The sequence below is a fragment of the Amphiura filiformis genome, chromosome 4 (assembly GCF_039555335.1).
Source record: "Amphiura filiformis chromosome 4, Afil_fr2py, whole genome shotgun sequence".
Classification (NCBI taxonomy): domain Eukaryota; kingdom Metazoa; phylum Echinodermata; class Ophiuroidea; order Amphilepidida; family Amphiuridae; genus Amphiura; species Amphiura filiformis.
In genome coordinates, this window is record NC_092631.1 from 14,688,992 (window position 1) to 14,709,884 (window position 20,893).

At 37.1% G+C, this 20,893-nt stretch overlaps 1 protein-coding gene across 1 annotated transcript in view; it reads right to left on the reverse strand.

Moving 5' to 3' along the window:
- Positions 1-725: 725 nt before the first annotated feature.
- LOC140150581 (tubulin monoglutamylase TTLL4-like) overlaps positions 726-20,893 on the reverse strand; it is a 51,557-nt gene continuing 31,389 nt past the window's right edge. Inside the window, exons 8-17 of the mRNA XM_072172623.1 lie at positions 20,100-20,311; positions 18,922-19,044; positions 16,175-16,279; positions 13,448-13,582; positions 12,698-12,826; positions 12,100-12,205; positions 11,385-11,592; positions 6,777-6,847; positions 3,024-3,130; positions 726-1,499 (exon numbers count right to left, since the gene is read on the reverse strand). Coding sequence (XP_072028724.1) covers positions 1,325-1,499; positions 3,024-3,130; positions 6,777-6,847; positions 11,385-11,592; positions 12,100-12,205; positions 12,698-12,826; positions 13,448-13,582; positions 16,175-16,279; positions 18,922-19,044; positions 20,100-20,311 — 1,371 coding nt within the window. The 3' untranslated portion in view covers positions 726-1,324. The remainder of the gene's footprint in view (positions 1,500-3,023; positions 3,131-6,776; positions 6,848-11,384; positions 11,593-12,099; positions 12,206-12,697; positions 12,827-13,447; positions 13,583-16,174; positions 16,280-18,921; positions 19,045-20,099; positions 20,312-20,893) is intronic.

Genomic DNA, 20,893 nt, shown 5'->3' on the forward strand with positions numbered 1-20,893 from the left:
TGACCAATAGCCAAGCTTCTAGAAAGTGGACCCAAGTGTTTAACAAGGCCTTAAATCAGGGGCTCTCAATAATATTATAAAATTGAGAACCTCTGCTTTAAATCTGTAAAACTTTTTCATTGCATATAAATTCCAGAATTAAATGATACTAATATGAAATACTTCAGCCACTAAATAAAAAGTAATACCTGCTGTAGGATGACAGATTAATCCCATATTATCATTTCGTCTAGTATTAAAACATTTCATCACAAAGCTTTTAACCCAACCCTAATGAGAGAGTACCTCATGAAGAACCAAACATATTCACCACAGCGATAGCAAACTCTCTTGGGTAACGATTCCTTTGCATACAGCAGCACTTTTCAATAATGCTAGTAAAATTTGCCTCAACTTTGACCATAACTGTAGATATGAAACTGATCGCAACATAAAACAATCCACAAATACCAGATTGCTATTTTAGTACGCAAGAATGACCAAATTTATTTATTCTGGCATATTTCCGAATATGCCTAGCTATATGAAGTAAATAAATTTTTGCACAATTTTGTAGCACAATTACATGTATTACCATATTTTTACCTAATTAGCATGTTGTTTGTTAAACCACAGCTGTGGCATTTTTTATCATTCTGAATGTGAATTAAAATTTCGCATAGACAATTGGACTTTCAGACCCTGGCATGATTTACATAATAAGCGCCTCCTTGAAATGACTTTGCTAAGCACATGGGATGTTAATTAGATTGAATACGGCAACTGATATAGTGTATGCAAAGGAACCGTCCCTGCGAGATATATCCCTGTATCAGCTTACAGAAACACACTACCTCTTCATATTTTCTCTAGGTGGAGCGTTTTCATTTGATTCACATATATCACTCATCCTAGGTGAGAGCGCTGTGCTAATGTTAACCCAGCCAGCCGTAGCAGCAGTGCCCAAAATCTGTCTTGGGCTAACTCCGTTCTGCTGTGGGCTTGTTATAGCATTCTGTCTTGGACTGGTAATCTGTTTCTGTCTTGGACTGGTAATCTGTTTCTGTCTTGGACTGATTATCTGCTTCTGTCTTGGACTCATCGGTGTACTCTCAACTTGGTTCTTCATGACACGATACTGTTTTGGTCCTTGTTTCTCTTGGTCCCCGGCACTATCAATACTGACTTGGTAGTGTCCCGATCTTTGAGTCTGAAGAGAATCCCCAATCTCCTTCTTACACTCTAAAAGCATATAACGATATCTGAAATGTAGGGCGGCATTTTGCATCACAGGGCGGTTGCGATACTTGTAGTAGGTATGTAACGGGGGTAGGCGTAGGTCTCGTCAACTCGGAGTGTTGCAGTCTGGTCCGCGTTGCTGGTAGGAGGGCGTCCTTCGGGGTGGATGCGGTGGCGGGCGTCCGCTGATGAAGGTGCTTACTGATGACATGCTGTTGGAAGAAACAGAGCGAGCTTTGCTGATGCGTCGTCTGATCTTTGGCAGTGAGTTGGCTGAAGAACTGTACAAAGATACAAAAGAACAGATATTGGGTCATGAACTATAAATAACATGTATCTGTCTTACCCACAAAATTAAAACCAGATTACCAGGACTTGACTGCCATCTTGATACATGCATGGAGCAAAAATTGGGGGTATTCATGTTTTGCTCGAAATGAACCTGAAACTAATCAGTGCTTGTGCATGATATTAGAAATGCTTCAAGGAGCGATGTAATGCGTATAGTGTAATTATCACAAACAATTTTCACATACCATCGGCAAGGACCCTAATACCCCAAATTTTTAAATAAATTTGTAACAAGTGATGCAAAATTATGCAGCATTGATAAGATATGCATGATGAGAAAGTCCATGGGTGTGGTTTAGCTTGTAAGTGCTAAATTTCATTGGTTCCTAGTTGTCATCTATGACAAGATAAGAGGAAAGTGGCCGCATAATATGCGTTAACGAAGTGCGCGTAAACAAGTTTCGTTCATATGGAATAAGGGACATTTTAATGACAGTAACTTAATTTGGCTAAATAAAGTAGTATTAGTTATTAAAATAAAATTTAACCGACTATCATAGTTGCGCCCACATCCACTACTCAAAATATTGGACCTGCCTATTCTCTATTACACGATCGAGGACAGTAAAAACACAAATCCCTATCGTTTATTTGTAAAAAAAGAAAAGAAAAAAAAGCGCAGTGATTTAAAGTGCACAGGCACAATGCCTAGACATTGATCCACAAGCCTCAGCACACTTTACAGGTTGTCGCTGACCTCCAAGGCCCAACATCATTCCATAAACCATTTAACAACAACATAGGAACTTTGCAGCTTCAAGAGCACATACCCCAGACATTCCACAAATGACCATCGCAACCAGGATCAGCTCCCCAAGTTTTGTACAGGTTACAACAAGACAATTAGCCGTTAGTTCCTTGTCCAGGGGAATTACAAGCTAACTCAATTTTTCCATAAGAGCGTAGTAACAACTGCTAGGGTTCGAACCAGCAACCTCTCGCACCATAGTCGAACGCCTTATCGATTGAGCTAGCTTGACTGCTAGTAGTGCGTGATGATCATTGTAATCCCTCAAATTAAAGGAGTTGATTTGTATAAACAGAATTTCACAAATGATCACTAAACAACAACAGTGCAGCGATATATAGTGTGCTACACACAGGCATAAACTCACAAGCCCCCCAGCGCACTTTAAAGGAATTTGATAACTACTGCGGCCCAAGACACACCATTCATTATACATGTAAACCATTTAGCAACATTCAGGGACTTTCAGCTAGGAAGCGCACACCCTATACATACCAAAATAAACCATCACAGCCAGGATCAGCTCCCCGAGTTCTCGTATGGGTAATAAAGACAAACAAGTAGTTACTTCAAAACAAAGAATTATTCATGTAAACAAACTGCGCCCGGGCTTGAACTCGCATCCTCATACACCAATGCACCAGAGTTTTTACTGATTGAGTTAACTTGGCTGTTATACAGAAACCTTAATGGTGCATTGACCTACCTCTTTTTGAGTCCTGTTGTTGGACTTGATGTAGATGTGGATGGTGCACTCGATGTCCTATGATAGGATGGGTCTCTAGCAATTAACACACTAGATACAGGTGTCCACTGTTGAAAGAAAAAGAGTACAACAATGTTTATTATATGACATAAGATTAGGACATATACTGAAAGACACAAATCTGATCTAAGGCAACGATGAAAAAACACATTTTATGGGTCAACCAACACAGATTTTGCTTTTGGCAGATTTTTTTCCCATAAATTTGGCTAAAATCATGTAAAAATTAGCATGGCCAAAACTGATTGATTTTGGAGAAAAAAAAAAATTGGAACATTTTCAAAATATGTTTCGAAAAAATTGTTACAATTTTTCCAGATTTTCAAACTTTCGGTGATATTTTAGGGTTATTTTAGCCTGCAAAAAAAAAACCCAATTCCTGACCGACAGATCACACTTGAAAACTCCATCCTCCCGTAAAACATGTATTTTTTTTTATTTGTCGCCTAATAGGCTGTTTAATTAGAAATCCACCTTCCCCATGTGGAAGATGATGCTGCCATCACAACTCCAATTAAACTATATGGTCATTCTCAATGTAATTTTTGTAGAAATGTGAGTCAGGCTTGAAATCTAATCAAATTGATTACAATAAATGATTACCATAGGATATGGGCAATATTATTGAAGTTTTGGCTTTAAATTATAAGGCAGATAAATGGTAGCAAGAACTTAAATAGAAGGAGCTGAATTCAGCAGGCATGCACAGGAGAGAACAGAGGACTGAGGCATTACATATCCCCAGTGACACTGATCCAAATGAATGTATCTAAAGGCAGCAGAAGAACCAGTCTGTATTTGGCATATTATCCCCTTTTCTTTTTTTTTACACAGAATAAATCGTATATCTAAATCAGCCAAAAGGTATGTGACATCAGGTTCTTCTGCTCCCGTTGATACAAATAGGATATATGTGACCATCCACCACGAAGTGGTAGTAAAGTCGGCTCTAGATCATTTTCTGTTTATTGCAGATTTTGAAAGAGTTCACTTTCAGCTTTAAAATGACACCTCAACCAGCTTCATCTGACATCTGGAAGTGAAGTTATGGTTCATCAAAAGTCAAATTCCTACTATATTTTACATAGAAATCCATATACTGTTTTTGATTGTATCTCAAAATGGAAAATGCCGACTTTACGACCAGTTTGTGGTGGATGGGCACATATGGTTGGATTTGATACGAATAGGATATATACATGTAGGTGTACTAACAGTGGTAAGTGAAATGCTGATTTTTCACAAATTGGGAATGATTCCACTGAGCATTGCCATATAGTTTGATCAGCTCGTAATAGGCGGGAAATGTTCGGCTTTTACCACTACGTCAAAAAGTAGACCCACATTAAGAGTGCTATTGGTTGTCCTGTCTGGTCTATATGTTGTGTATCAAAGAAAGTAACTAAGTATAGGACTTGAATAAATAATTTGTGTTGCTTCTGGCAAGATGTCACCAAAAATGTTTCAATATTTTTTAAATATTATCCGCGATGTTATATAAGGCCCGCCTATTACGAGCTGATCAAAGTATACATAGTAATAACTTGCAAACATTGTAAGTTGCACTTGCATCCATCCCATTATTCTTGTATTCAATTATTTTGAGCAGTGCATATGAAGCAGTGTGCAATAAAGTGGCCAAAAGTGTTAACTTCCCTTTAGGACTTTTAAGAATAACTTTATTTGACACAATTGGTCACAATGTCACACATCGTGAGAAATGATGCAGTTTTGAAACAACTTTCATACAATGTGTATAAAAAGAACACACTTTGAAAGTTGCACTTCTGTCCATTCAACTTGAATGGTTAAATGGACCAAAAAGTGCAACTTTCAAAGTGTCTTCTTTTTATACACATTGTATGAAAGTTGTTTCAAAACTGCATCATTTCTCACATAATGAGCCATTGTGACTGAACATAATGATGTGATGACAAAGACCTTACAGTCAGTTCCAATTACATTAATGCTTGTACACCCTACAGTGGCTCCTGGGCATCATGGGAGAGCAGTGTTTCAACACTGAATAATTTATCACAGATAAAGATGCATAAAAAAAGTTGGTGTAAACCAATAACACTAACTTCTAGAGAAGTACAGCAGTCTTTTGCTCTGATTGACGTGAGCGACATAATGAGCGACATACGCTGTGCTTTGTGTTCCTTTCAAGAGCAGCGGCTCTGCAACAACCAACGCTTTGATGCGTAATTGGCCAATCAGATTATCGGTTTGTTGTTATATGATAATCAGAGACTGTAGGTCTGTCATTCTACTTTGGCACTTCCAGTATTATATGAGATGATAGACAAAAATTAATAGCCTATAGCAGTTAAAATCCATACACCCCATATGAAAGACATAACCTTAATCTCCCACACAGGGAGTGTAGATTTCAAATTGGGGTCACCCATTCAGGTAATCTTATTTGAAATTCACACTCCCTGTGTGGAAGATTAAGGTCATGTCTTCCAGAGGGGTGTATAAATTTTAACAGGAATGGTCCAATGCTTTGAATCAGAACCTGGTTTCTACAGTGCTCCTATATATAACTTGATATTGACAGAAACTGTCTAAAGGAATTGGTAGCACATTGACATGCAAATGAGGATATGCAAATGAGGATATGTAAATGAGGATATGCAGATGAGGATATGCAAATGAGAATAGATATCACTGACATGCAAATGAGGATATATATATATATATTATGTATAATACTAGGTTACACTGGGTCATACTCTGGGCAGGGTTGCCAAACCCGTGATTTGGTAGCCCAATTGGGGGTCTTTTTTGAAGATTTTCCCAGCGACTTTTGACAATTCCCTGTCATGTAGAAACTAATGTGGGTAAGAAAAAAATTGGGCGACTTTGCCACATTGACTCCTGCAACTTCCTGTAGTTTCATGGCCCATAAAAACCAATGGATAATTGGGCAATTTTTTGATGATTTTACCCGTGATTTGAGCTGAAATTGGTTGGCAACCCCGTCTCTGGGACACCTTTCAACTTTACTTACTGCTGATCTTGGACGGAATAATGGTGCATAGATCCACTGTGAACATGGTGTAATGATGGTGAAAAAGCAATGTCATATATGTATCCAAAATCTTCAGTAATATGTATGTGAAAATTTCAAATAGCTTTTATAATTCAATAGAAATTTGCCACAAGATTAATTTTCTAAACTGTTTCAGGTCCTAGACAGTATGCGCTTCCCACCTTACGCAAAATGCTCCATTTATTAATTTCCCTTTTTTTAATGATTTAAAACAAAACAAAAAGGACACGACCTTCCACCTCTCCCCCCTCCCCCCACCAAAAAAAAAAAAAGAAAGAAATGTACAAATTTCTTTCTAACAGAAATAACTGATATGGGGCTTTTCCCATTCAAATCCATACATGAGTCATGAGTCATTAAGACATGACCTTAATCTCCCACACAGGGAGTGTAGATTTCGAATGGAGTCGCCCATTTAGGTGACCCCCTTTGAAATTCATACTCCCTGTGTAGAAAATTAAGGTCACGTCTTCCATAGTATGGATTTCAAATGGAATAGCCGAAAGGTGGACTTGTGATGTTAGCTTATGAAGATGGATGACATCACCACAACTGGCTTGAAAATGAAAATGTTTTGAAAATGTTGGCAATTCATGTCAAGACACACAAGGTCCCAGCACACTTGATATACTTACCACATGTGAGTTGTCTTTGCATAAGCCTAAATGAACACCCTCAGCACAGAATTCGTCTAGTAGAGCAATACCTAAAGAATTATTATAAAAGAGAGAGAGAGAGAAAAAAGAGAGATTTCTGATAATAAAGATATAATGCTCTCAATTCTATTCCATATGTACCAAGATTGTTGTCACTCACCGTAATAATAACAAAAACTATGATAACACATGAAAAAGTGGTTCTTTTACTTAATTGACCTTTTGCTCGGTCATCTCAAAACGAGGTTCTACCCACAAAATGGATATTGTGTGCATGTGCACCTTTCACACGTAAGTTCAATGTATGCTTTTCAAAAGCCTCCTGGTGCAATGCGTTTACTGGTAGAACCTTGTTTGGGATAACGATATGCTATCCTACGATCATCACACAAAGCAGACTGGCATAATACAATGTTTATAGATCGACTCTTGACCAGTTACATACAAAAAAAAATTATATCACAGGTAAAGTATGACCATTCAATGATTTCATCAAATAATAACAAAATATAAGATGTAACTGTCTTCAAAATGTGATTTGCTTGCGGTTTTTTGAAATTGTCATGCTAAAGCAGCCGGGCTTGAATGTTGTTTATGTATAGGATAATGGCCAAGATTAGAGCGTGAGTGGATAAGAATGGCTGAGCAGCGGAGCGCGAAGCCAATCTTATCCACTCACGTTCTATAATACGCGCCATTAACCGACTTAATACACACCTATGACGTCGCTATTGTTTTACCGCTCCATTATTTTTCACGAATGGAGTGTTATTGAAATAGGCTGCTCTTTACAAATTGATCAATTACTCATTGATGCCGGACAATACACTAATATAATGATCGTACTAAATTTTAGGTGCGAGTGCAAAAATAGTCCAACTCAGCTTTATGTAAAATTTCTATAGAAATACCCTTCATATCACGATCCAGGTGTTTAGTTCAAATCATCCGTAACCACCTTCTTGAATTATAAAGATTTAAAATGTTTGTTACACAAATTGAATAAACGTAGATTCGTAAAATCATCCAAGTGATTAGACAATCAATAGTTCTTTATGCCCACTTCTAATGCGTTGAAGTAGTTGCGTTTAGGTCTCTATTTTGCATAATAAGGAAAATGGGCAAAAAGGTCATATAGGTTCATATGAAATGGTCATTACAGTTGTGTACCTCAAGAAAGCCACACCTATCGCTATACCTGAGCAATGATACTCTTCTCTGTGAATCGAGTGTTCGATTTTGGAACAACCATGCAATTATGGACACTATTGTTTATCTTGGATAATTTTGTGTTTGAATCATTCCGAGGATATAATTGATTCGCAGCAGAAGGACCAAAATCGGGTACGAAAAGGTATGAAAATTTTAAATGTACTACAACACATTTTACCTAGGCCTATTATGTCCCTGAACTTTGTCGGCAAAAACAAAACAAACTTCGCCTTGACGCTAAATAAAAGCCACCTCAACTTCCAGTCCCCTTCCGAAATCAAATGGATCGTCCCTAACATTGTAATATTTAATTACCGTTAAATGGGGTGGGGTAACTTCGATAAGCGGGTAACTTTGGTCGTTCAAATATATTTTTTAAATGGTCATATTTCCGCACAGCAATATTGTTTTTAGTCATATTTGGTCTCAATTTGTTAAGAAATATATTTGGAAGAAATAAAAGTCGCTCATGTCCAATTTCATTGAAAGTTACGAAAATATTGGCATTTTTGACCAAAAATGAGCATTTTTTACATTTTTTTCAGACAAAATAAAAATCGATATTTGTGAGCAAGGATGCGTGCTTGCTTAATTTTGCAAGGGGTCAAATGTCACAAAAAAACAAAACCTTGCCCATATACAGCGAAGATCAATTTTTTTCATTTTTTTCTTCATGGAATGTAATACTCTGACCAAAGTTGCCCCAAATGCGGGGTAACTTTGGTCAGGCTATTTTCAACCCCTAGGGCACCCTTTCAAAATTATTCAAAAATCTTTTTCAACTTCAAGGTCTAGAGAAGGAACCCTAATGTCATAAAAAAGAGATAATTAGAAATATATTTGGTTTTGTTTGGAAGCAGTGGTTTAAAAACTCCGAAAAGTGCCCAAAGTTACCCCATTTTACGGTATCGGATAGGCCTACTGATCGATGTATGTAAATATTCAAGGATGCCAATTATACCATCAGATGAAACATCAGATATACTAATGACAAATAAAAATTATACAGAAAATAGACCTACTGTGGCTTTTATCATTATTAAACATGCCCGAAGAGAACGATTTAAAAATAAACAGATTCATAGGCCTAAATACATTGATACAGAATGTGTATTATATGTAGCAATGTTGCCCAAAATATGACAAATTATATGTAAGGCCTAAGCCACTGAAAACGTATAAAAATATAAAGAAGAAAAAAAATGTTATAAAAAACAGTAAGCGTAGAAAGAAAGGTCCAAATAAATAAATAAAGGGCCTACAGTAAAGCCTAAATAAGCATTTTCCAAAGTGAGGGTAAAAATACATCTTGCATAATAAGTACAACTTAGCCAACAATTTAACCTGCCCGTTTGATCTTGACTTGCTTTTCACAGATTGCATTGTAAGGGCTCGGATAGCGGCGTTTTACGTATTTTTTTTGTGGCACCTGAGAGCAAATCAGACACATCCTTCTGATATCAAATAATTTAGATTTTTATTAAATTCGCGATACATTCCACGTCTTACGGCGATTAATTAAAAACTCACATTTTTGAAATTTAACAGTCCTCAAAGTAAATTGTATAAATCTAACAATATGCAGTAAATAGTAGGAAGTTGGGTTGAACAGCCGTCAATCATATGAAAATTGTGACCTTCATTATTAAAGATATAGATTTTTTCCTCAAAACACTAAAAAATGTAGGTCTTTTTGGAAAAAAATGTTTAAGTTCAATATGAAAGGTCAAATTTTCAATTGAGTCGGCTTTTCATCCCAGCTACATAGGCCTATAGTTTAATTACATATCATTAGATTTATAAAGTTTACTTCGAGGACTGTTAAATTTGGAAAAATATAAAAAATATGAAATTTTAATAATTTGTATTATATCGCGAGATTTCACAAAATCAAAATTATTATTATTTTTAGATATAGGGACAATCCTCGTATTCAGCATGCAATTCGATATGTCTGATGTACTCTCAGATCCCATAACAATACTGTGCAAATGTTGCTATCCGCTTCCTCAATTTATTGTATTAAGGGGGTACTACACCCCTGCCCAATTTTGTGCATATTTTGTATTTTTCTCAAATATTATAGCGCATTGATGACAAGTAAGATATGTATATTATAGGGGCAAGGACTACAACTACTGCACTGGAAATTTTATTTCAGCACAGACAACAGTTGTGGAGTTACAGTCAAAAATGAGGAAAACCAATATTTGATCAAGAAATCAGTAACTACTTGCCTTGAGTTGCTGAATTTTCAGTGCAGTATAGTTGTAGTCTTTGCCCCTATAATATACATATCTTACCTGTCACCAAAGCGCTATAATTTTTGAGAAAATGCAAAAATAGGCACAAAATTGGCCAGGGTGTAGTACCCCTTAATGAAAATCATTTTCTTCTTGTTTTTTCGTATCATTGTTTTGCATGAATGAAGTGATGATAACAATACCGCACTTTTCGCAAATACTTGCTTTTCAAAAGTGCAATTGATATTAACACTACATTCGTAAATGCCAGTACTTTTTTTTTTTTTTTTTTTGCTTTTCAGAGAAAAGAGAAAGGCATTCACGAATGGCGTGTTATTATGATCATCGCTCCATTAAATGGAAAATAATGGAGCGATAAAACAATAGCGCGACGTCATAGGTGTGTATTAAGCTCAACTATTGACCAATCATTTGCGTCGTTAGATGATGTGTATGTATGAACTTGGTATTACAAAACTTAAAGCCACTGATAGTCTGCACAGAGAACAAATTATGCAAATTAGATAAGATAAACAATATCAACCAACGAGATCCCAGTATGTCATGACCCAGTTCATTTAGGTTATCAGGATCCAGGGTTGTAACAAATAGTAAGTTTTTAGCGGTTCGCTGTTACTGTTCGACAGCAAATCCGCTAAAAACTTGTTATGAACTCCCGTCGTAACAGCCTATCCCACAAGTTGTAACAAATCACCAAAAATTCTGGTCAAGTCAAGTCACTTGGACTAATTCTTAGCTCGACTCAAGTTAAGTCACTGTACAAATTGAATGGTATCAAGTCACTGGATAGTGCTCATGACTTGTTACAACTCTGTCAGGACCTCACTTTTACACACTTCACATGTAATGGGCTATTCCAGTTGAAATCCATAGACCCGCTATAGAATACACAGGTCGTGTAGATTTCAAATGGAGTCACCCATTCAGGTAACTCAATTTGTAATTCACACTCCCTGTGTGGGAGATTAAGGTAATGTCTTCCATAGGGGGTATATGGATTTCAACTGGAATAGCCAACTATCAGTCAAAATCTGCAAGTATTGTGACAACAATTTCATCATTTTTGCTCATTTACTTTTAAAAAGTTCTTATTCCCCTCCAGTTTTCTCACCTTTGGTAGGCATCCTATGGTATCGCTTCACCCACTCATCCACTAGGATATTGAAGTATCTATGGTTCTCAAAGAATCTGTGATACTTGCGGAAGTGGGAGACGGAAAACCCTTTCAAACCCACATAGCGACTGAATTCATCCTCTGTCTCAATGAGGACACGAATATCATCTGGGGTCAGTGTGTCGAGCACTGACTGACGGCATTGCTGAAATTTTAAACACATAACAGGTAAAATATTATTGATGTTGTTTTTATAGTGTCCTGGGCGTTCTTAGGTGAGCGATGGGTACTGGGATGTGTGAGTGAGAATGCTGGCATTTTCAGGCTCACAAAATAGATGATATGTTGCAACTTGCAAAATACTTGTACTTTTTCAAAATTGTTCTAAAAAGCCCTGAATTTTTTAGGAATTTAGTACAAAATGTTGTGAAAAGTTTAGCAAACAAATTAAATCTTACTTTATGTCAGAAATTATACTAAAATGTAGACAGTTAGTAAATTTTTAGTTTTTTTTCAATAAAGTTGCTATATATATTATTTTTTATAAATCAAATTCCCATCTGCACATCCATGTTATACCAAAATCAAGAAGCTCCCAGAGCTATGACAAACAAATACTAAAAGCTGACAAATATTAAAGATTTGGATTACTAGAAGGAGCAGAGTTATAATTAATACCCAAGGCCTTACATTTTGAAAGTGGAATTCTTACCTCATCAAGGTGTTTCTGAGTATAGAAGGCATGCTTGGCTCTCTCATCTTTGTTGAGGTGTAATGTATACAGTCTCTTATCCATGAATAGTTCACTGTATTGAGACCTAAGCAAACATAAAAAGGGTATTAATGTTTGGGGACAGGTACTGTAGCCCTCGCAACCAGTTCAGATCAGGGTAATGTCTGGTTGTCTGTACACCCTACTCTGGACATCATGGGAGAACAGTGTCTGACATTAAATGATTCACACAGTTTTAAATAACAAACAAAGCAAACAAAACCATAATTGGAGAGCTTGCTCTATGATATTTTGTACAATTCATAATTATCTTAATCATGGTATGTTATATTTTCGTGATTTTCATTTTGTTAACTTATTCCAGTTTATGGAAAACTCATCCATGTTTATAATATTTCCTATATTGTACTGAATATTTTTAAGTATTGATAAATAACAGTTGCAAAATAAAAAATTTCAATATATACTATTGTTTGCATCTTGCTTATTATTATGCGAAAAATATGATTTATGAAATGAATAGCATCCCGGTACTTTTTTAGCGTATAATTGTAGAGTTGATTCTGCCTCTACTTACTTTTGATTGGCAGTAGCCAAGTTGGGGTAGACATCTTTCTTGTCTGGGAGTTGATAACCAGCGATATTGAACAGATCCTTGATCATTTCTCCTTTCACTTGTACATCCAAAGGTGAATTGGAATGTAAACTGTTGATGCAAAACAAATACCATAAACATAAATAATGCTACAGCAAACATACATAACCTTTGCAGCTTAAAATGATTTCTACCAGTAACTGAGGACCAGGCTTTTATCTATCCATTTCCATTAAAAATTGACAAAAATGCAAACATTTCCATGTCTGAGTAAGCTTAAAACTTGCATCAGTCATGCAGCGATGATCACTAAATTGCATAGACAAAACCTATTATGACTCAAACTTTCATTCATTTCATTGCTTAATTATGGTAAAATTTCACCAGATTCTTGCTAAATGATGCACTTACGGGTGTAATTTTGTTGTATTTGCCATGAAAATGAAGATTTCCATGGAAATTGCATTAGTATAGTCGTAAACCCTTCCTTTCTACAGGAGCACCATCGGGAAATTGAACCTGATTTTTCACTTTTTTCACTGACAATTCACTTCTAATAAACGCCCCCCTTTTGGAAAAATGCAACGCCCCAGGGCGTTTATTACAAACAATACGGTAAGCATAAGCATTCATGCACATACAAACACAATCACTTACATTGGCAAGATGTTGATTTCTATCAACAATATGAGGTAAGCGTAAACATTCACGCGCATACACACCCCCACATACCTTGGCGAGATGTTGACCTCTATGACCCATGGTTTGAGATTCTCATCTAGCATCACATCAAACCCAAACAGCTCATGTACACTGTAGCGGCTCTTCACATTGGCTTTCACCATACTGTTAACGCATGAATCAACACTGTTTGAAATATAAAATAAGATGTAATTAGAGTTACATCACAGCCCTGACTGCCGCTTCAGAACGAAGCAACAGCTGTACGTGGCTATCGTACCCTGCTATCGTGTATCGCGTACATCGTGTGGGAATGCGTACTGTATGCGCTGCGGTTATTGCCTATTAAGATGTGCATCATTGGCCCCTGTACACAGATTTAGTGCTTGATTCATGGTGGTTTCTTTTCAAGCTTCATTTGGCTGGTCCAAGTTTCACAGTCCACCCACTATTTACAACTTCTGTGCTTGCAAGTTAAAAAAGTGCATATGTAAATAAATGACATAGTAGATAAAAATACCACTTGATAACCAGAAGTTACCCAATTAATCCAATTTTCATAGGGTTTGCACCTGGCCCCCACCTCAACACAAAACTTGGTAACCATGAAAGTTACAAAATCTTTCAAAGACACCCTTTGCAATGATTTTTCATCAAATTTACACCCTTTTTCATGCAAAATCGAGGGCAAAATTTGGCCAAAAACAACCCCCTTTTTGTGGTTTTCAGTGGCTAGAATTTCAAATACCCCTTTTCCATGACAATAAATATTTACATAATTTACTGGATTTTCCCAAGTACCCTTTTTATCCAAATTTTGCGGACAGTGCAAATTAAACATCCCCTATTTTGCCAATTTTGTGGTCCTTGCTACTGGTAAAAAAAATACCCCTTTTCTGCACTATTTGGTAACTCTCATTGTTATGAACTTTTGTGTTGAGTTGGGGGCCGGAAGATTACATCAAAACGTAGCATATCTAAGTGCTAGTAACTGATGAAAATCTTGAAATTGAATATTTTCGACATCATTTCCCTTAATCGTGTCGCATTTGTTTCTTTGTTATTTTCTCATCCTCTCACAATTCCTGTGTAGCATCTTTTTGGTTATCTTCTTTCAAAACATTGCACTATTTTGAGTTCATCCTGACTTGAAGCGAAATGTCATACAAATAAAATACAAAATCAATTTTTCCTTTCCCTACCACGCAGCTCATTTCTTTACAAAATGTGACTTAAAGAGATTTCAACCACCCTAGTTTCCTACCTAAGGAATTGGCTATTCTAGTTGAAATCCATACACCCACCTGTGGAAGACATGACCTTAATCTCCCACACAGGAGTGTGAATTTCAAGCGGGGTTCCCTGAATAGGCGACTCCATTTGAAATCTATACATTCCCTGTGTGGATTTTTAATGTCATGTCTTCCATGTGTATGAATTTCAACTGGAATAACCCAATTTAAAGGCACTCTCAGTGATCTCTGTGAAAGCATCAAATATGCATACGTCGATATAAAAACGATGCACTTGACAGCTGCTACATGTGTCACTTTTTACATGAGAATAAATACCAGACTCATCTCAAGTGGAGGTCATGCACTTCAAATCATCCCCAAATCACATGGTTTAGGAAAGTTCTCTGTATTCCTAAACCATGCAGATGTAGGAATTATTTGAAGTGACCTCCACATGAGATGAGGGTATTTATTCCAAGCTATTATGTAAAAAGAGACACATGTAGCAGCCGACATGTTCATCATTTTGATATGGAAGTACAGATATTTAAAATCTGAACTCAAACTTGCTCTGTTTCTTTGAAATTTATAAGAGTAGCTTAAAAGTCAAGCAAGAGCCTCTAGTTACCCATTTTTTTTTCAAATCAAATATTGACAAAAAGGAAGAAAACGGCAGCCCATGTTGCAGTATTCGTTCATACGTAAAGAAACCTGCAACATTGAACAACATGTCAAAGTTAATCCTGATTGGCCTATTTCCCCGGGGGGATCACTCGCATACCAAAGTGGTATGCATGCTCGTCCCAGCACATCAAAAATGGACCCTAAATGGCGTATACAGTGTGGAAGAATTTCACCCCTTATTGGCGTAAGGCTCTGTAAATCTTACCGCTAAAATATGGTGTAATTGGGTGTAAGAAGCTAAAATGGACCCCTAAATAGCGTAAATTCTAAAACAAACCCACTGAAGTTGACAAAATATACCCTAAACGTCGAAACTTAACCTGAAAAGCACCCTTTTTTTCTAAAAAACGCGTCGGCGCAGCCAGAAGGCCAAATATCAACCCTTTTTCGACGTTTTGGGGGACGAGCATGCGTACCACTTTGGTATGCGAGTGACCCCCCCGGGCCTATTTCATTAACATCCACACACCCCCTGTAGAAGATTTCACTGCCTTCTCAATTCCAGCAGCACCTTATGTTCAATCCAGCAGGAAATTTATACTAGGTTTATGTGAAATTCCCATTGAAAATGGTTGAAATTTATAAACTCCAGTTGAAAAATACACAATTTGGCCTAACATTAGATTATTTTGTTTAGAATTCCAAAATTTTCGACACTATTACGACTTTTTGCAGATGAAAATAGTTGAATCAGAAATAATTCAAACTGTTGAATGTGGTTGTAATTCTAAAATCTTCTACAAGGGGTGTGATTTTCAAATAGAATAGCCCATTACATCGTTTTCAGATTTTTAATGATTTTTTTGAATAAATTGTCTGATAGTGCATACCTTTAAACTGGCCTGGTTTAATTTCTTACCTAATAATGGTCTTGATAATGATATCTTTGATGTTCTCCCACACAGCATTGGTGTCGATATCCTTGTCAAGATGCTTCATGTAACTCCACAATGCCTTCAGGGTCCTGTGTAAGAGATTAAGTGCAAGAGGAAATTAAAAAGCATCCATTGCACCTGTTCTGAACAGAGAGTACTGCTGTACAGAAAAAGATGACCGCCTTTACTTATATTTGCCTGTGCCAGTAGCAGAGTGATGATGCACTATGTAGTGATATCCAAATTGGCTATTCCAGTTGAAATACTTACACCCCCTGTGGAAGACATGACCTTAATCTCCCACACAGGAAGTGTGAATTTCAAATGGAGTTACCTGAATGGGTGACTCCATTTAAAATTCACACTCCCTGTGTGGGAGTTTAATGTCATGTCTTCCATAGGGGGTGTATGGATTTCAACTGGAATAGCCCAATGCTGGTAACCTGATGAATCATTTCAAATGAAGAGTCAAATTACATGAACTTTTTAGCATCACATTTTGTCTTCATTTTTTCAACATTCAGCAGAAGTGCATTATCTGTCCAATCTCTTGAGCAACAAGGGATTTACTTACATTTCATACACGAAAAAGAATTTCTTCAATTTTTGTAATTTTTTAAAACAAACAAAATACACAAAATGTCGGAAAATTTGACCATTATCAATGCACCAACCTTGAACAAAAATAAATCAATCCTGCACGACACAAACGCACAGCCCGTAGTACGTACGCGAAATTGTGTACATGTATGAGTGCAAATAAACAATACTTATGTACTTCGCATATTTTTATAACAGCTTTTCTGATTGGCCATATAGTTCTAAGAGTATGATAAACACACAAAGTATTGATCTACAAGCGTTTACTTTAATTGTTCATGAGTATCAGACACAATTTTGTGGGTCACACACTAAACAAAACATGTTTATGTGTCAGTCACCTTCGATAATGCATGTCCTGAAGGCTGTCATCAGTAATAGCTGACACAAGCCATTCACATTCTTGGACAGGAAAAAATCAAAATAAAATATACATGCAGGTATGCTTTGTCTGGCCTTGATGCATAGTCCCTCTGATACATAGATGCAGATGGTTTGATTATTATTTTCTAAGCATGCTCAACTCCAGTCATGCCTTGCAGCTAAAAAGTAACCTTTGCTGTGACAACTGTTTTTATCCACATAATGTTTAACTCTATATGCAAGGTCTTGTCAAAGGTTAGCTTTTTTTTGTGTGATAAAATTTTGAATTGATTATTATCCGTTTTGTCGGCTGTCATTTGCCTTTGAAAATGTTACTATCTGCAGAGATGGCAAGCCCACTTCAATATTTAACAAACTTAGAGAATAAGCGATAGGAATTTTTATTTTGCCTATCCTCTACCGTGTGATAGACAACAGGCAGGTCCAATATTTTGAGTAGACTACGATAAAAATATTGGACCTGCCTGTCGCCTATCATAGGTAGAGGATAGGCAAAATAAAAATTCCTATCGCTTATTCTCATTCTAGTCAGTTAAATATTATTTTAATAACTGTAAACAAATTTTTAGAGCAAAAACTAAGTTACCGTCATAAAAACTCCCCTCATTATAAAATGAACGAAACTTGTTTACAACTTCACGTATTCTGTTGCGCGTATTGCTAGCGCGTTCGCGTATTCCGCACTAGTCTATGCATCCAGCGCGATACATACGCGCACCCCCCTACACGTGTTACGCATTATCAAGACGCATGATGACGTGTGGTCGTCTACGGCCTGATAGACGGCACCCGAAATCATGCGATTGTCCAATCAGAAATGTGTCTACCAAGTAGACCACTCCCACTGACTAAGAATTTGCACATGACCCCCCCCCCCCCCACGTATGCGACAACCAGAGATGGTGATTGTACATGATACAGACAGATACAGATGTAACAGAGGTATTGGTAAATTGCCTGAAAATCGAACTGTCCTTTGGTCAGACAGCCAAGCGCTTGTGCACAGCATTGAACATTTATAGAAGTTTGTCCAGGGAATGTTTATGTTCCCTGTATGACAAACTCTCATCATCCAATTTTTTTGGGGGGGGGGGGGGTGGGATCAATTTCTGGAATTCCAGAAAAGTTACTTCTCTGTACAACATGAATATGAACACCAAAAATAAATTTACTTCCTAAAGAACTGATTATATCATTAAAATGATTTGTTTGTCTGCTTTATTTCTCCTTTACTCTAGATTTCGAATTTTTTCGGACAGTCACGGAGGGCAACCAAAACTTTTTTTGGGGGGGGGCCTTACAATGTCTTACCACAGCATGTTCTATGAAAGTTATTATACTTAAATCTCTGGGTTAATAGAATGAACAAATTTTTACACAGCATGTCTATACCCCAAAATAAGGTCATGCTGTAATAAAATAGCAGTTATATGGGACTTGGGCTATCTTACACCTAAAACCAACCTCAGCCTAAAACCAACCAATTGGGGACATTTGTGTGTCAACTGGGGACATTTGTGCCCGAAAACAGACAAAACTTGTCTAAAACCTACAATCATGTACATGTCTTACACCCCTTGACAACCGGGGACATTTGAATTAATGCAATTTTTGGCAATTTTAGCCATAGGTGTGCAGAGGGAGAAATCTCTGCAACCGGGAACATCCCCAGTTGATATCCCCGTTTGGTGGGTTTTAGACCAGAAAATATCCCCATCCGTTGGTGTTTACAAGCCCAAATACTAACCATTTATGTCCTTCACATGCTGTATGGTCCTCATTGGGCATGAAGTCTGAGTTCTTCTTGTTGACAGTGTAGTTGGTTAGATGCATATATCTATTGCTAAGACTCTTCATTGATGATGAATACCTGCGATGATCAAACAAAAACAATTCATGCAAAAATTGTTGAGGGTATATCTACTATCCCCAGTAACAAGACAGTATCTATGAACAAATAAAGTAAATACTGCCTTTGGACTTGGGAGGGGTTTTGATCAGTCTGCAGTATCTACAAGTAATTAGAGGTTAATAACTCGCGCCGATTTGGAGGCATTGTGAAAAATCTAAACATTTTGCCTTTGGAACCGAGGAATATCCCGAGGGCGTAGCCCCGAGGATATTCCGAGGTCCAAAGCAAAATGTTTAGATTTTTCACAATGCCTATATATTACCGATTCAAAGTTATTAACCTCATTCATAATCGTCACTTTAATCTCCCCCTTACAAAATAACACAAAATTTTGCTCAAAAGTTGATAAAAGTAGATGATTTTTACATCTTCCCTTTCCAAAAATCGATCAGGCTAAAACAGGACGACCAATAACAAAAGTGCGTATCACAATCTGTGCAAATATGGTAACGCGTAATCCAAATAAGGCAGTCAGCGCTCGCGCAGTTTGTCCGACGCACAACAACACGCAAACGCCGGTCAATTGTGTGCGACATTGGAACAATTACGCATTTTGCGGTCAATTGTGAGATATTAATGACCTCGATTTGCGTTCGCGTTTTCACAAATAACTAAATGTAATTGGATCGCACGCATCGCGTTTATTAATGAGGTTATGAATTAACAATAGATACTGGCTTTTCACTTCTCCCAAAGTGAAATAAAGAATCAATCCAGCTACCGTATATCATCTAATGAACGCACCAACTCTAATAAATGCACCTCCTGTCTTTTTGAAAAAGACCAACTCCTAACTAAGTAAGCTTTACCACTATCCACACATGATCGGTAATGGCGTTGGTATTGGTGAAAAATACATCGTAAACCCGGAAGTGAACCTGAAGTCATTGATCCTAAGTTCATCATTACAGCATGATTTCTAAGCTTACCAGACTCATATCTAGGGTGGATCAGTTTCATCACAACAAACAGACAAACAAACAAACCTTAAGTAATTCAAATAAATCACTTACTTCATGGTAGCAAATCTAGTAAGGCCATCAGGGTAGATGTAAATCCTGAGTGGATCGTAGCATGTCACATAGACGTAGATCCGTAGATCAAACTTGCTGCCATTGATAAGGAACGGCTTGTGGAGATACCGCTGTACTATGACGGCTTTCCTCTTGGGGATTTGAGACCACTTGTGGATGACACGGATACCGATGCCACGAGCTGATGCCGGCTGTTTGGGGAAGACGGAAAAACGATATATGAGTTGGATTAGATATCCCTTCTGTGAACGCAACATACCGACGTTGATTTTGACACTTGCTGAATGACAGCAGGTAACAGGTATCTCATAATGAATCTCCTGTGGTCCTGAGGTGTAACATGTATCTCATAACCCTCAAGTTGATTTGACTCTATGGCCTTGAGGTATATTGGGTATCTCATAATGAACCTACTGCGGCCCTGAGGTGAAACAGGTATCTCATAACCCCCAAGTTAGATAAACAAAATCCTTACAGCGTGCAAAGATTCCCCCTCCTGTTTTTATTAAGAATGTTTACAGTGGAACAGACATGAGTTAACCCATTATCACAATTTTGATATAATGTCATATTATGACTTTAACCCCCCATAGAACTCCATGTTAAATGGCCATTGGCCAAAATAACCAGTGTAGTTTCTTTCACTTTACCTTGTTATTTCAGCTTAAAATCAACAGAAACGCTTCCTGGCATGAGTTAACCCATTATCACAATTACTAATATCATTTCAGCATTTTGGGTAAAGAGTAAGAAAATTAAAATTACGTTTTTTA